Source organism: Copadichromis virginalis, linkage group LG15, assembly GCF_057382275.1.
Source record: "Copadichromis virginalis isolate Kocher_CV1m ecotype Utaka linkage group LG15, C_Virginalis_male_GT1.1, whole genome shotgun sequence".
NCBI classification, from domain to species: Eukaryota; Metazoa; Chordata; class Actinopteri; order Cichliformes; family Cichlidae; genus Copadichromis; species Copadichromis virginalis.
The window spans coordinates 9,718,384-9,734,723 of record NC_140632.1 but is presented as its reverse complement, the minus strand read 5'-3'; the positions used below and the strand labels follow the sequence as shown (position 1 = coordinate 9,734,723).

General features: G+C 40.5%; 1 protein-coding gene across 4 annotated transcripts in view; it reads left to right on the top strand.

Moving 5' to 3' along the window:
* Positions 1–16,340, top strand: part of daam1b (dishevelled associated activator of morphogenesis 1b) — a 45,482-nt gene that overhangs the window by 11,109 nt on the left and 18,033 nt on the right. For 3 of the 4 annotated variants that reach the window (XM_085431782.1, XM_085431779.1, XM_085431781.1), the window contains exon 2: positions 15,853–16,155. In XM_085431782.1, coding sequence (XP_085287908.1) covers positions 15,955–16,155 — 201 coding nt within the window. In that variant the 5' untranslated portion in view covers positions 15,853–15,954. Of the gene's footprint in view, positions 1–4,336; positions 4,745–15,852; positions 16,156–16,340 lie in introns of those variants that run through there. The other variant, XM_085431780.1, reaches the window with a different exon arrangement.

Genomic DNA, 16,340 nt, shown 5'->3' with positions numbered 1-16,340 from the left:
GAGCTTCGCTAGCAACCCAGCATTTCATCTCCGACAAAGTTATCCCGAGAGAAGTAAAGCAAGTGTGTAAGTCCATCTCTGAATGTTTGTAAAGCATTCCTGCGTTAAGCTTAACAAGCGACTGCCTCTCCTGCTGCTACTTCAATCATGAAACTGCTTAACGATCAGCTGATCGGCTTTTCTGTTGCGAGTCCGTGTCTCTAGTTTGCTTTTGGCCCACTTTGCACCAGAAAGAGGAAACCAGCGGCTGAACAACAGCAGCACATTTAAGCTTGATCAGCTGTTGTTAGAATGTATTTAATATTACTTTCTACTCGAGGATCTTTTTCTACGTAGCTGACGCTGGTAACTGTGCAGGGGCGGATCTAGCAAAGTTTAGCCAGGGGGGCCGATAGGGCATTAACAGGGAAAAGGGGGCACAAAGACATACTTTTCTTTCTTATTCTCATTTAAAATGTCTAGCTTTTAATAAATAATTATCTGACACCCAAAGTTTTAATTTGATGTAAAATGAATAGAAGTCAATTACTGTATATAGTAACTATTAAGTCTAATATATATACCCTAGTAAGCTATAGTACTTTTTCCTTTGGGAAGGTACCATCTGTGCAGTCTGCAATTTTGTTGAAGAAAGATGTTGAATCTATTTAATATTTCTTGAAAAATAATTGATTTCTGTGCATTTTTTTTTCACACTGCATCAAATTAAGGTTGATTACGTCGATTAAGCATCATGAGGTGGAGCGTGAGGGGTGGTTCCCTATTTTTTATTTATTTATTTTTGTTGTTGCTGGGAGTTGGAACCCTATTAGTTAGGTTGCTTAATATTTATGCTAAGTACTCTTTAAAATACCAGAATAGGGAGGATGGTGTAGGTTTAAGTTTATTAGATTGATCAGTATTGCTGAACTATGAAATATATTTTTTTTGCATACAGGTATAACAGAATAGCTTTAGTGTAGTTGTTGTTTTAAACTTGAGTATGAACTTATACAAAATGCAGCAAGATATTTAAAAAACAGTTTTGTTGATTAAAAAACACTATATCGGATTCATATCGGTATCGGCAGATATCCAAATTTATGATATCGGTATCGGACATAAAAAAGTGGTATCGTGCCATCTCTTATTTTTTATATATATATATATATATATATATATATATATATATATATATATATATATATATATATAAGTAGCCATAATATGTACTTTTGTTTGTTGGAAGTCATAAAACAGGGTAAAGTTTAACTCTGTGCTTAAATGATCAATGATTAACAGAAAGGTTCAGTGGAGTTGCTGCCAGAGGATGGCTGTTCCTGATAATTCTTAACCTGCAGGTGTAATGATGCAAAACCCTCAAGCTAGTGCTGTCATAGATTGTCATTCAAGCATGCACATGCTGCAAGATGAGCAGTCTACCAAAGAGAAAAACTACTTGTTAGTGACACACCGTTTTATCCATGATAGTTTAAGCTCATTTTTCCAGACTCTCCTCATCCACATTATTCTATTGTTGTCTCATTATCCTAAATGTTCAGATTGCAGGTAGAAGTAAGGATGGTAGGACATAAAAATCTTTATTTTATAAACTTTTCTGGATTTCCTTTTTAAAGAGGAGTTCATAAAAATGCTACACATGAAAGAAAGCTACACAGTCTTTCTTCATAGATTCTAGTTTAACAGAAATGCAGGAGAGTAATACCGAATGTTACTAAAAACATTGCCATCCTCAGTACACCAAACATTGGCCGTTACACGTGGTGCACACGAGGACAACAAAACATTGGTCCTGGCTTTTTATCGACACAGCAGATCCATCCCATCAGAACAGGAGCCGTCCATGGGAACCGGACCTGTCTGTTGTTCCAGCTGCACGACATTCTTTTCAGAGGCAGCTACCCAGCACTGTACAGCTTCCACTGTTATCCATTCATGACTGCACCGGCGCGGCCTGCCACTGATGTCTGTTACCCCAGCCCTGTAGAGATAAACTGTTTCACACAAGCCCAGCTATGTGGATCAACAATGCAAACTCAGACGTGGAACTATAAAGTCCGCAGTGAGAAAGTTGAAGGGCTTCAAAAGATAACGTTTTCTATCATCTAGCCGTAACATGTGACTGGATCAGAGATCTAAAAGCTGCAGACGGCTTTACATGCTGGCATGTCCAGATGAGAGGGAAAGGCAGCTGCTGGAAAGCTGAACTTTTGAAAACCCTGAAATCAGGGAAAGTGACATTACTAAACTCTGACGAAGACGGGCCACATTTTTAAAGCTTGCTTGCAGCTGTCAAGGTTTAAATGTTGCTTTTAGGTTTGATGTGCGACTTCCTTTTGGCAGGGGTGTGTTTAGAATCAGTTTTCTTGGCAAGCAGAGTAAATTCATAGTCTCGGTTATAGTTTCACTTACAGAGCATATAATACTCCTGTGTTTCTGCCATATTTCTACTTATGGAGATTCAAAATGGTGTTGAATAACATAATATACAACAAAAGCACTGAGAGATTTCACTCTCATGAAACGGCTTGGTAATGCTTCACTCACCTGTTTTGTTTTGTAACGAACAAAAGTTAATAAGTAGGGGAGAGCGTGCTGGTGTGGTGGTTGCCTTGATTCCACTGTTTGGTGGGTTCTTTCTGTGTAGAGTTTGCATGTTCTCTGTGTGCTTGTGTGGGTTCTCCCAAAGTACTCTAGCTTCCTTCCACATTGGATAAGAAGAAAATAAATGGATGAATGGATAGATGTTACTGACTGATGACACTTAATTTGTCTACACCTGCATGGAACCGGGTGTCTAAATCAGGTAGATAATTTTCTCTTATGAGAACATGTCTGATTTTGTTACCTTCACCATTGAAGAAAACAGATGGACAACATAGTCATTAGTACAGATGACATGTTTTCAAACATTACGTCAGAGGTGAATCAACACGCCACAGTAAATTTTCATATTGCGACATCATATGCTTATTGCTGTTGGTTTGGAACATTTGATTCTATTTAAACAAAGCTTAGAGTGAGTGTCCCTTATGCGGGGAGGAAAAAAAAGCAGTGTTATTTTATCTGAGATCATTTTATGTCTTTGATCCAAAGACTGTGTATAAAAATAGACGTGGTCACTGTGATTCGGTTTGTGGACTACCATTCTGAAGCCTCGAGTTGCGCAATTTGGCTCAAGCCATCTTGTTTTTGTTAAAACCAGATGTCACAAGCACAGGTTGGATCGTAGTGAGTAATCGAGAACACTACACACCCATACGGTAGTGGTGTCAATCAGTAGGGAGCCACACCCTAGCACATACGTAGGTTTATTGTCTGTTGTTCTAAATGGAATTTCATTTACATAAAGTTTGAAACTAGTGATTTGGAGCATAAATTTCATAAATGAATAAGTGTTTCTTTGCGTCATAAGTGAGCAGTACGGTCATTTTATCATATAAATGTGTGCAATCAGACTTCTTTTTGCAAGCAGAGATCATCAGTATCAGAGGAGAATCATAATTAAAATTCAAAACAATCAAGATGATGCTGTTCTACATGTTTCACAAAAGTCTTTTTTTTTAATACTTAAGAAATTTGTCAGTCACTTTGTAATAGAGTTTTCTATTAAGACTTCAAATTTTTCTGACTTCACTGATGGCTGACTATTACTTTTTTACGTTAGTGAAGGTAAAATTCCTGTCACACTGTGTTCTGACTGTATGTGCAATTGATTGTAATTTCATGAAAGTCATTCTCAGAAAATTCCATATGCAATTTTATTACTTTGGTGTCTGAAAAAAAAAGTCACAGTGTTGCAATTCAGGAATGTTTATGGATGCTGGATTTTGTTAAGCAGTAATTAGCTGAGATGCACTCATGATACATGTGCAGTAAATCATGTGGGAGTGTCTGACATTGTTTAGATTAAAATTCTTTGGGATGTTATCACCGTTTCGAGACTGCAGTGTTGCATATTCTGAAGGTGTTTTATTAAACACAGGACTTCAGAATAATGATGAGAAGCAGTTCAGCTCTTCTGCTTTCTTTCGTTTGGACATTGGCTTGGACATTGCTTCATTCCTCCAGCATCCCTGGCACACGTGAATAGCATCCTTCTTCTCTCCCTGTCACACATTTCCACCACACAGCCTTCTTTTCTTCCTACAGCTCTTCAAACAAGCCCTCTTCAAGCAAACCCTTCAAGAAGTTGTTCACAGCCGGTAGGGGTGGGGGGGTGGGGAAGCAAGCTGGGCGGTGGCCACGGCCCTCCTGTATCCTATTAGGACTAGGAGTGTTGAAAAGGGGTGTGGCCTGGAGCCAGTAACATCTGTGCCTCTCCCCTCTGCCCCCACGGCATTCTGCAGAGAAAGGCAGAGAGAAGGAGGCTAGGGAGGGAGAGAATACGAAAGAAGTACTCGCCAGCCAGCTGGCTGTGTGCATGATCTCAAGCAGCAGTTCGTTCTATGTACGGCGAGTTTATCCCTTGTTTGCCCTGCAGCCATCACAGAAACACATCCTCAACCTAACTGGGATTTTCCTTTGACAGCCTCTGAGAAGGTGCTTATTAGCCACTTAAACCTCATCCAGATGACTTTGAACCTGCGTGGACTACATACCTTGTGCAGGAAATGCTCCACTGCATGCTGTGTACAGGCATAGTTTTTTCTGTCGACAGTGCAGAAAGCTGGATACTGCAGTGAGTTGAGGATATAAAGGGAATGCTAAGAGCACAACAGAGGGAAGCTCTCTCCTGGACAGGGTAAGACAAGCAAAATGCATCTTCCAATTCTACCCTATAATTAAATGAATGCAAGGAATAGGAGCGAGGAGCCGAAGCCGGCTATCTGCTGGCTGAAATGTTTGAGTGTGGACTGCATGTGACCGGGAGATAGTTGGAGGCTATCAGCGTGTGAGTGAGGGGAGTCGGGGCTGCTGGTGTGCTTTATCATTCCCCAGAACACAAGCTGGATTGGATTCCTCTCACCAATACGTAGGTGAATGTGTCACGTCTGTCTAATTAAGAGGTGTTGGTGCAGAAAAACAGTGTTGCCGTAGTAACCGAGGGGGAAGGGGAGGATGACAGGTCGCTCCTGCTGGGGCCCACGGCTGATTTCATGGTGGGAGAGTTGTCCTGTGTATGCGGGGAATGCCCCATAATGACAAGGCTGCTCTGGAGATAGGGTGAGGTGCTGGTAGAAATATGTGCTTACACACACAAACACACACACACAGACACAGTGGCTACAGGGTGCTACCTCCCACCAGCTTCTCTCCCTGGTTTGCTGCCCATTATCAGTATCAAGTGAGTGAGAGAGGGAGAGGATGGCATATTTTTTCCATGATGGGAGTGGAGTGCAGATAATCAGGTCAATGAAAGCAATGTCACCTTGAGCGTAGAGGGGTCCGCTGATTCTCCTCGCTCGTTTCCTGCCACTGCCCATCCTTCTCAGGTTCCAGTCTCACTTCCGCAGCGCCTCTCGAGGCTGCACACTACACATAACATAAATACTATATGGACTCATGGATTACAATAGAGTAGTTGTAATTTTGTGTGGATTTTACAGTGCGTCTGGGTGATGGCAAGCTAGATTTTTACCCTGTAATCCGTAATGGTTTTGTTATTTGTTTATGTCTGCTGAATTAGAGCGACAATCCTATTTTCTCCCTTATAAGCATCCAGAACAGATTAAAAAGGAGGGTAATGTGCACTGGAAAGGGCTTACATTAAATCACCCTCCCACCCAGCTTGCACCGGTCACCCACCGCTCTGGTTGCCATGGCAACTGAGGAAGAGGTAGGGATTTTTAAACTGCTGCAGCTCAGGGTATCCTGGAAAATATTACAGCGCAGTCCCCACCCTGTTATTGATGATCTGTGAGTTTGTACATTTCATTACTCAGGAATAAATATGTGATTGGTGTTGGACTGTGCCTAGCTGTGGCACACATGAATCTTTCTTTTGCAGTACACAGAAAGATCACGATGACAGCTAGCGGTCCTTATAAGGCACCGCTAGCTGTCTTTCAGACTGGGGGATTTATATTTGTACTCACCAGTTGTTTATTACTTGCTGTTCTCTCTTCGATCTCACTGCTTATTTACAGTGATGCAGTTGTTTGTGATACTGATGCACGCGTGGGAACTGTTTCAGAGATGGCACTGATTGTCTGCCCTTGCTGCTCATAATTGAGGGCATATTGATCCTCCAGTTTAATGATTCTCAAGCTCTCGACCTCTGCATGTCTACATACACCAACATTTAAAATAACAATTTACGACTGAAAGCTGTTAACTCACACTTTTCTTTTATTTATATATATATATATATATATATATATATATATATATATATATATATATATATATATATATATATATATATATATATATATATATATATATATATATATATATATATATATTAGTGTGTGTGTTTATAATGATGTCAGTGATAAGACATGGTGTAATCCCACCTTAGTGCATTGCTTTGATTTATTACATGCAATACTGTGGATACAAATCACACTGGTGCATTAATAGGGGCATGAAGTGGGTGTAATGAGCGGCTTGTTTTATATGCTATTTTTAAACTGCGCTGTTCTTTTTCCTTTTATCTTGAATGTAGTCGATAAATAGAATTCGAGATGACAGCAATGAAACTCTGGCATACTGTCGCATGTTCAAGTATTTTCCATCTTTGCCCCGAGTCTAACCTCCATGAAAGCCTGGCCTGTTCAAAAATGCTAAGATCTTAAGAGTGGGGGGTTGAAGACTCTGTCTGCAGAACAAGTTTGGCAACCTTGCTGGTGGAAAGTGCAGTAGCCTTTTAACCTGCTTTTTAATCTCTGTCCTCCCAGCATTATCTGCACACTCCCAGTTTCTCAAAGTATATTTTTTGCTTTGTGCTCATACATGTAAGAATCACAGGAATTTTTTTTAAGAGCTGTGGAAGAGCTTGGAATATATGTATATTTGTAACAGTAATAAACTGATACTAAAGCCTATTTGGTTAATATTATTATAGTTTTTGCAACTATTAAAGTGTCAAAATATGGTTTGGTGAGCATCCAGTCAGTTTCCCTGTTGGAGTTTCTATAAAGGAATACAAGCTTGTATAGAACTAGAGGGTACCACATGTTAGATTCACCAGTGATTTGAATCTTTCCAAGACCATAGAATAATTTGGTGATAAACAGCTGCTTATCATCACTGGGTGTGCACAACGCTTTGTTCATAAAATAATGCAGGTCAGGTTATCAGTCTTCTAATCAAATATTCACTTACAGAGTTTATTGTTCACACTTTATGTTAGTCAGCCTCAACGTGAGTGTATATATCTTTCTCTTTTTGTTTTTGAAAGCAGTTGTGGCTTCAGATGCATCATAGACTATGACTAGAGTACTGTCTCCAGAAGTGTGTGAAGATCATGAGCCTGTGTACTGAAAACAAACAAACAAAACAATTAGATTACCTTTATGTAACATAGGTAATCGAATTTGCTGGAGTTTTTTTTTTGTTTGTTTTTGTTTTACCCCAAGCAGTTACAGCAGGGTCTCGGAGTACAGAATAGCATTTACTTGTATTGTTTACCATTAGTTGTTATATCCAGGGTTATAGTATTAATATGGATCTAATTTGCCTTAAAGAGTCCACTGACAGATTTTATTTTTTTTTTAAACTGTTTTATTTATGCACATAAGCACGTCATCATAAAACAGGAAAAAACTATGGCAACAATAGAGTCGGATTACAATCTTTATGGTCACAGCCCTGACTAACTTTGAAACATTAACTTTCACTACTTCAAAGTGCTACAAGAGCTTTTATAACCCACAGCCCTGTAAAATGACTGTAAAGTGTATCACCCGATGGAAGAATCGCTTCCTTTGTCTCTGTGTTATCCCTTTCTCTTCGCTTTGCGTCTCTCTATGTTAATCCTGTAATCTGAGAGCCACTTCAGCACTGCTCCCTCAGCCATGTGACATTAATGCTCCAGAGGCAATGCCTTTGTCATATCTCGACATGCAGTCGTGTAATTTAAATGCACATGAGCACAAACACATCAGAGCAGAATAGCTCTGCTGCTTTAACACTGCAGCTTTGACACCGACTTTCTGATGGCTCTCCATTGACTGGCAGCCAATGGGGACCGATTGATTTTAATCTCCATTAAACCTGCCAGTCAACATTTCTCTCACGGCCTAGTTTTTTTCTGATAAGTGTCCAAGTTATCATCTGTTTACTCATTGTGTGCTCAGGGTGCTATTAAGTAATTGGCACAATGATAGCTATGTATGGTATCCAACTGTGCAAGATACCACTATGCCATTTGTACCACATCTAAACCAGGGAAAATTAGTCACACACCATTTAACATTTCCTTCTTGCTAGGAGAAAAGCCTTAGCAACACACACTAAAGCTACATTACAAAATGTTATTAATGCCACTCTTAATGCTGTTAATGTTGTGACTGTGACCAAATGTGCCTCTGATGTTGAATCATTTTTCATTTGCACAAGTTAGGCAAACTGTTGAAATACTGGTTTGATTGCTGGTTTCTAGCTCAGCAGCTCTGGGCTAAGGTTGTTTTTTGGCAAAATGACTTCCTCCAACCTTATTCTATGTCCTCAGCTTCATTTGCAGCTGTCCATACAAATCCAAAATATTTTTGTCAGTGCAGGGCACAATAATCCTTGGGCTTTTAGTTAAGCATATTGCAGAGAGTGCACTTGGCAAACCATGAACTGTGCCTCCAGTATCAGTGGAGCAGATATAGTTTTCAAAAGAAATGTTGCTGTGTGCAGCAGCATCTTATAGCTGGGTCCATGACCTGGAGTTGCTTTGCGTTGAAAATACTTCGACAAGATGATCATCAAATCGTAAGTCTGATCCATCCCAAATCCTAAATCGGTAAAGAAGATTAAACTTCTGTGCACCAAATACCTTTCTGCTCCGCCCATAACACTGCTACAGCTATACCCTGTATAGCCAACCGTGCTTCTACCAGCTGTGCCATTTTTTTTTTTTTTTTTTTTTTTTTTTTTTTTTTTTTTTTCCACAAACATCTGATGAAATTATTTGGGCTCTTTAGATGTTGATGCAACAGATGTTTGTGGGTTAGTGGAAAGACATTGTGTAAGAACAGCATTATACTGATGCAATTTTTCTAGGAGAAATACTATTTTTATTAACACCCTGTACACGCTGTAAGGAGTTCAAGAACACTGTTAGATGGATGTCCCTGATGCAAGGAGAGATTCAATGTTTCTCTGAAGGACAAAGGTAGATTATAATTATATTACATATTGTTATCCTGTTGCCAAATCTCCTTAACCAAATCAAGGTAGACGGTGTACAGTGCTGCCAAATATATTCTGTGTATTGATTCTGAGTAGAGTCTTAATACATATGTTGTTCAAGGTTTCCTTGGCCTTACTAAAGAAACACAGGAGAGATTCTCATCTCTTTCAGCATGAATGCAGCCTGTGATTTAGGTCAATATTATTCACTGTAGAAATCAAAAAATTAAAACTACATCTCAAAGCTAGAAACTCCTGAGAGATGCCAGCTGTTGCAGAAGAAGGTATTTCACACATCTGTTTTCAATACACTGCTGTCCACTGTGTTCTCGTTCCAAGGTTGAATTCCTTCTCCAAGTCAAGCACAATCTGGGTTATTAGCATCAGCTTAAAGTTGACCTCTTTTTGTGATTTATAACAATTAATTTTGGATCGACTTCTGTGCCTGTCACTCATGTAGCATCAGGAAAATCTGGCACACTGAGCCTTTTACGGTTAACGGCAGAGAATCCTAAAGAGGTTAATAAACTGACGGAACAAAATCAACAAAGAAAGATGTGACAGCTGGATGAAGTGTCAGGTCATCCTTAAATTCTTTAGTTTTCCCTGCACATGTTTAGTAACGTGAGCCTCTTTGTGTTTAGCTTAAGATGCTCTTCTTACTTCTGCCTTTTCTCCAGTGGACCTGACAGTTGTGCAGGTTTTAATGGAGAGGTCTTGGGCAGGCACCATGGGCGGGCTCACACTCACTTCGCAAACACTGGGATTGTTTTTACAGTTTGGACTCATGCCAGGTCACCCGCCAAACCACATGGTCAAGAAAACAACGAGACTATCCACAGACAGAAATCTCCTTCACACAAAGAGAGAAGTGTTTGTTAGGAAATGGGTGGGCGGGTCTAGTTATTGGATGTGTATGAATGAAGGAGTACAGAAGAATCTGGGTTAATCTGTATGCATCTGCCTACAAAAGGCATGTTTCTCTGTTAAAGTCCAGGACTTGATTTATTTCAGGATGAATAGCATTCTTCTTGATCATATGAACAATGGGACTGCTACATGGCACCACCATCAACTTTCAGACTCTTAACATTTCAGACATACTACTACATGGATAATTACTGGATATGACCACTAATTTGGCTGTTACTTCTTGGACAGTTAAGATCAGTTCAGCTGGCTAGGCTGTACGTGACCTGTAATTAAAGATAATCTGTTGCTCCCTCTCAGTTAGAGCAGGTGACAGTGGAACGTGTTGTAGTGTGGGTGTTGTTCAGGGTCACAAGACTCACCTGGCTATGAGAGGAATGTTGTCCTGTTGCAACAAGCCTCTGTTAGGTTCGACACCTTGACCGTCTGACAGACAGCCTCCGGGGACTAATGTGAGCGCAATCAGGTCTCAGAGGGTAAACAATTCCAGCACAAAGTCTTCACAGACATCAGATGGTCTCCATGTTCAAACACTCCCGGTGACCTTCTTCGGATGAGTGAGTCGTGGCATATCCTCTGGCTACTGTAGCTGGATGGGGGACCAGCTTTGTCCCACTCTGGCTCACAAGTTTAAACATAGTTTAGCTAATGGAAAAAAATGGGCAGCTTTGTGTACTAATATGGTCAAAGAAGCCTTTGAAAGGCTTCTTCCCTTCATGCTAGAATAGATGGTGAGTGTGAAGCCAAGCAGCTGCTGCCGAGGCCTCCAGTAGTCAATTTAGAAAAGTCAAGGATGTGTCAAAATAAATATACTATTCAGTGTGTTAATAAAAGAGAGCTGCTGTGTACTTTATCCCACGTGTGGCCATTTGGCCTCAGGCACCGTGTATTTCTAGTGGTACTGTATGCTTTTCATTCACTCTGTTGTATATTTCGGTACGTTTGCTTTCTTTTTTTCTTTAGAAAAGAGTGATTATTGTTAAAGTGGAATACATGTTATGACTAGTATTGTTTGACAGTTTGTCCAGTTAATTGTAGTCTGTTGGCTTTCAAGAGCAAAAAGCAGTGATGTGGACAAGTATCTAGTGCTTCGGATTTGTCAGAGTAGCAGTTCGTTATAAACGCAGTCTGCCTTGAGACAAAATTTTAAAAACCAATTTGTTTAAAAGTTAAATTATATCTTATGTTACTGCTTGTGTTAATTATATCTCTTTTAGAGGTTTGCTCCTTTTGTTGTTGTTAGAATCGGCACATCTTAAAGGAGTTATTTGGTGCTTAAGAATAAAAATGATAGAAGGCGACAAATTTTTCTGGTGGTTGGAAAAAGCTGCTGACATCCGTAATTTATAAAAAAAAAAATAAAAAAATAAAAATACAGCTGCTGGATAGAGGAAACCCATATGAACCAAAAGTGCCAAAAATGGGACAGTGATGCTATCGGGCCCTATTTAGGTTGACCAAAGACATTGCTATAGGAAATGCCCTCACTTTCTCCTTTGGAAGAAATAACTAGTTTGTTTCCTCGGCTCGCTGAGAATAGCGACCCACAATCTTCGATTACCGCTAAGGACGTGACCTGACCAGACTAAATTTAAAAATGCTTCACACTGAACTTGATGCATTCAGTCTGTGTGGAGCATTTGACTTATAGGAAATCACTGGAAAAGGTCAAGTGAACAGGGTTATAATCTGCTGGGCTATTGGTCACCACGACAAGACGTCCAGACATTTCTGCAGTTCAGCACAACCTCTGTGGTTTATGATGCTGAGCCTCACACCACAGTGTAGGGACAGTGTAGAGATATTTTTGTGGTATGCTGACGACAGCATACTTGCGGATATCTGGACATCTTTTTTATTTCCCAGACAGCAGATATGTCCCTTGTGCACTTGATTTCCTTGTTGAAGATAAACCATCGGGTTAGCGAGCACACTCTGCAACTTTCTTCTCTCTTTGTCACGTTTAACATGATTATTATACTTGTACATGTGTTCCAGGTTGTTCTGGTTTTTTTGGGGGGGGTTTCCTAGTGAGTTTTGATGTTTGTTTTTCTTTTAAAATCTTACCTTATGTTTTACTTTGAGGCTTTAGCAACAACCTTAGCATCTGTCACCCTTGGCTGAAAGCAGAGAGGCAAATGTTTCAAGCACAGTTCAGTCTGGTCACAGGTCAAAGTACAGTCTGAGTGAGATGACTGAAGGGCTCTGGTCTTAACCTCCTAAGACCCGAACTCTTTCATGGCATGCATTTTTAATTTCTCTTTGATATTGGGGCTGACTGGGACCTGATGAATGTTAAAAACAAAGAATTACCTGATTTTATTTTTATTTTTTTAATTTTTATTATTTTTCTGTTTTTACCTGATTTTTACTCCTGAGAAAAATGAGATCCACATATGAAGACATTCGTTTGAAATTTTGATTGAACAGTGTCAGTATAATGTCCTCGTAAGTCGATATCAGGCTTTTGTAGAGCAAAGTATTTTGGTCCAGGCAACCCCAAATGTGATGTCCACATATGTGGACACCAGGGGCCTGTTCTTCGTACGTCGCTTACTTACATCCAAGATCAAATGACACATCCAAGACCAAACCATCGCGCTAACCGTGAGCTCGCTAATCCGGTTCCCCGAACACGCCTGCTGTTGACGATTAGTACAGCTGGACGCAGTAATGTGACATCACTGGGTGTTGTAAAAGGGGCTACGCATCGATAGTAGAAACATTGATCGGCAACCCGCTGATTGGTCGGCGAAAATGTCGAAGGGGCGTGCTCGGTATTTTCCGGCAGCAGAGCAAGAACTCATGAGTGAGGGATTTCAGGAGTTTCAGAGTTTAATTAAAACGCAAGAGAACACTGCAAAGGCTGCAGAAGCAAGGAGAGAGGGCTGGCAGAAAGTTGCTGACAAATCAAACTCGTAGGTAATTTAATAATAATACTGATAATAATGGATTGGGTTCATATAGCGCTTTCCAAGGCACCCAAAGCGCTTTACGATACCACTATTCATTCACTCCCACATTCACACACTGGTGGAGGCAGCTACGGTTGTAGCCAGGCTGCCATATCGCGCCATCGGCCCCTCTGGCCAACACCAGTAGGCGGTAGGGTAGATCTATCATATGACACTATATTGTCCAATATCATATGGCATTATATTATATTATAATATGTTATATTATATCCCCTTTCACATTAGAGCCACAACAGGACCCACAAGAACATGGGAACAAGTAAAAGTGGAATACAGGAGTATTCTACAGAATGGTAATATTTATCTCTTAGATTGCTTTTCGTCTCTTGGCAAGGTAATACTGGCCTGTAATACTCTGTTAGTTTGTTCATAACAGCAACCAAGAAAAGGGCAGAGGAAAAAAAGACAGGTGGTGGTCCTGCACCCCCTCGTCAACAAGTTGGTTAAGTAAATAATACCCTCACGGGAATATCGATATCTCTCAATGAGCACACTGTCGCGCTGAGCTAAAGGATCCTGTCTATCCCGCAATATACGCTGAATTCTGAGGACTCTCCTTATCAATCTTGCACCTTCCGCAATGGGTGGCTCGCGTATACGGACAGGACATCGCTGCGACAGGCTTCCCAAATCCACCTTCGCTTTTATAGCCGTGGTCTCTCATCTTGATTACACGAAGTAATTTACAATTACTACTCTGAAATATGAATTACATCTGTAATAATCACATACATGTGATAGAATGTTAATAGTTCATTTCCCTTTTTTAGGAAATGACCTGTATGTATCTGTGTGACATCAATAAAAGGATCAAGTGCTGCATTATCTTTAGTTACATTGATGTTATTTATTTATGGTGAAACAGTGGTGGAATATCGCTGTTGCTTTCGTATAAATGAAGCGGACATACCTGCGTGGCCGCGATCTAATCCTGTTTACATAAAGTAAACCTGCTCCCGAGCAGGTTTACGCTTACGGCTCTGTTGCTATGACAGCAAGTCCCGGATGAGCTTCGGGGAACCGAACGATCCGGGATCACGCGAAATTGTCAACAATCTAATCCAGCTAACTTACTTAGCGAGGTACGAAGAACAGGCCCCAGGTCCTAGGAGGTTAAACAAGACTAAAGATTTAAACTTTGAAAGTTTAGCTGTTACAGATTGTCCCTCAGAGCCAGAGTTTTAACATCACAATGGCACTTGAGGAAGTGTTGGGGAATTTCCAATGTCATCAGGTTTTATCTTGTCATGATTATTAAAATTTGGACAATAAATCTGTCAGTTGGATATTTTTGTCAGAACCAAAGTAGTCAAACAGCAACCTAAAATATACTGTATCTGGTATTTGGGGGGAGGGGTTACTTAAATGATCCCAGATTTGTATTTATTTATTTATTTATTTTTTTAAATAATCTTCCTCTTGTAAAACTTTCATTGATATGCTGAGACGGTCGTCAGCAATGCTGCTCGTTTGGGACAGCTGAACTCTGTGTATTTTTATCTGTGATAGACAGGCAGGGCAGATAGTTGAGTAGGATTGTGCACATTTCCTACGTTACTGTGGAAACTTACAGCTGCTACAGACCAAACCAAATGTGTAGCTTGTACTGCAGCAGCCAGAAAGTAGAGTCACGTGATTGGATCATCAGGAAGATTGAAGCATTGTATATTCCAGTTTGACATAGTCTCTAAATGTTTTAAATCTCCCCCATCATTAGGTCAGTATGCAGACTGATTTGTACAGCAGCTCAGGGATTACTAAAAGGCCTGCTTTAGCTTTCCCCCCTTCACTGACCAAACCAGTCTCTAAAGACCGGAAGGTATCACACACTGCTCGCCACGGTCATTGTAAACACTCCCTTCTAATTACTACTCGTTAGATCTTCAGAGAAAAGCCAATCCTGAATAGGAGGAATTGGACACGAGAAGACCTGAATTTGCTAATCCAGTCAAATTATCTCCCCCCTTTCAAGTGTCACACTCTCATTGCAGGGCTCTATTGAGTAAATGATATAACCGAGTCTTTTGGGGGCAGAGGACATTGTACTTTCCTTTCAAAAATCATGACCCTACCTCATTAAACATTAGCAGAATCAGAGGTTCATGTTGTAGTACAGTACAATTGTGGCTGGAAGCTTGCTGTGGTTTAATTGAAGAGAACAGAAATTATCAGTCTTTGTTTTTAGCACTTTTCAAATTGTCTTAATTGTGTTTTATTCTTTTTGAAAAGCCAGTTTAACTATGCAGCACAGTGGGGTGGTGGCTAGCTCTGTTGCCTCACAGTAAGACGGTCCTGAGTTTCCTAAGCTATACTGAGTTTGACTCCACCATCTGGCCAAGATCTTTCTCTGTGGCATGCACTCTAACTGGGTACTCTGGCTTCCTCCTTCAGTCCAAAAACAGTAAGCCACTTTTATGCAGTTAGTTGGGTCAGGTTAATTGGTGATTCTAAATTGCCCACAAAAAAATTGAATTGAATGTGAGTGGAAATGGTTGTTTGCCTCTCTGTGTTATCCCTGTGTCAGATTGGCAATCTGTCCAATGATAGCTGGGATAGGATAAGGATAAGTGGAAGAGAATGGATGGATGGACAGTTTAACTAATGTGGTCAATACGTCACTCTAATTTGGTCAAGACTCACTGTCCCCTCTTTGTGTCTACAGTGCTCTCTGACGGAGACCAAACTCTGAGGTGGAGGAGGCTGTAAAGAGGTCCTGAAGGAGCCTCCCCCCCTCCCTGCCTGACCAGTTAGACATTGGATCGCCATGCCTCCTCGGAAGCGTGGTGGGGGTAGCGGTGGTGGCGGCGGTCGCAGCGGCTTCTCCGCCATCTTCTGTTGTTTTAACAACAGAGACCATCCAGAGATCACCTACAAACTGCGGGATGACTTTGCTCTGCAGTCCATGGAGCCATCACTGCCCATGCCGGGAAATGATGAGCTGGATAGCATGTTCGCCGAGTTGGTGGTAAGACACTGTTCCATTTAGTTTTTTGTTTTTTGCACATCTAAACACTTACAGAAATCAGTAGGTAATCCTGATGTGTCTTATTCAGGATTACTTACTGGAACTTTTATTGTCATGAAAGTATTAAAAATAAAGGTTTCTAGCAAGTTTGAATTCCAGCGCTTCTTTAAAATAAAAGGCCAGTA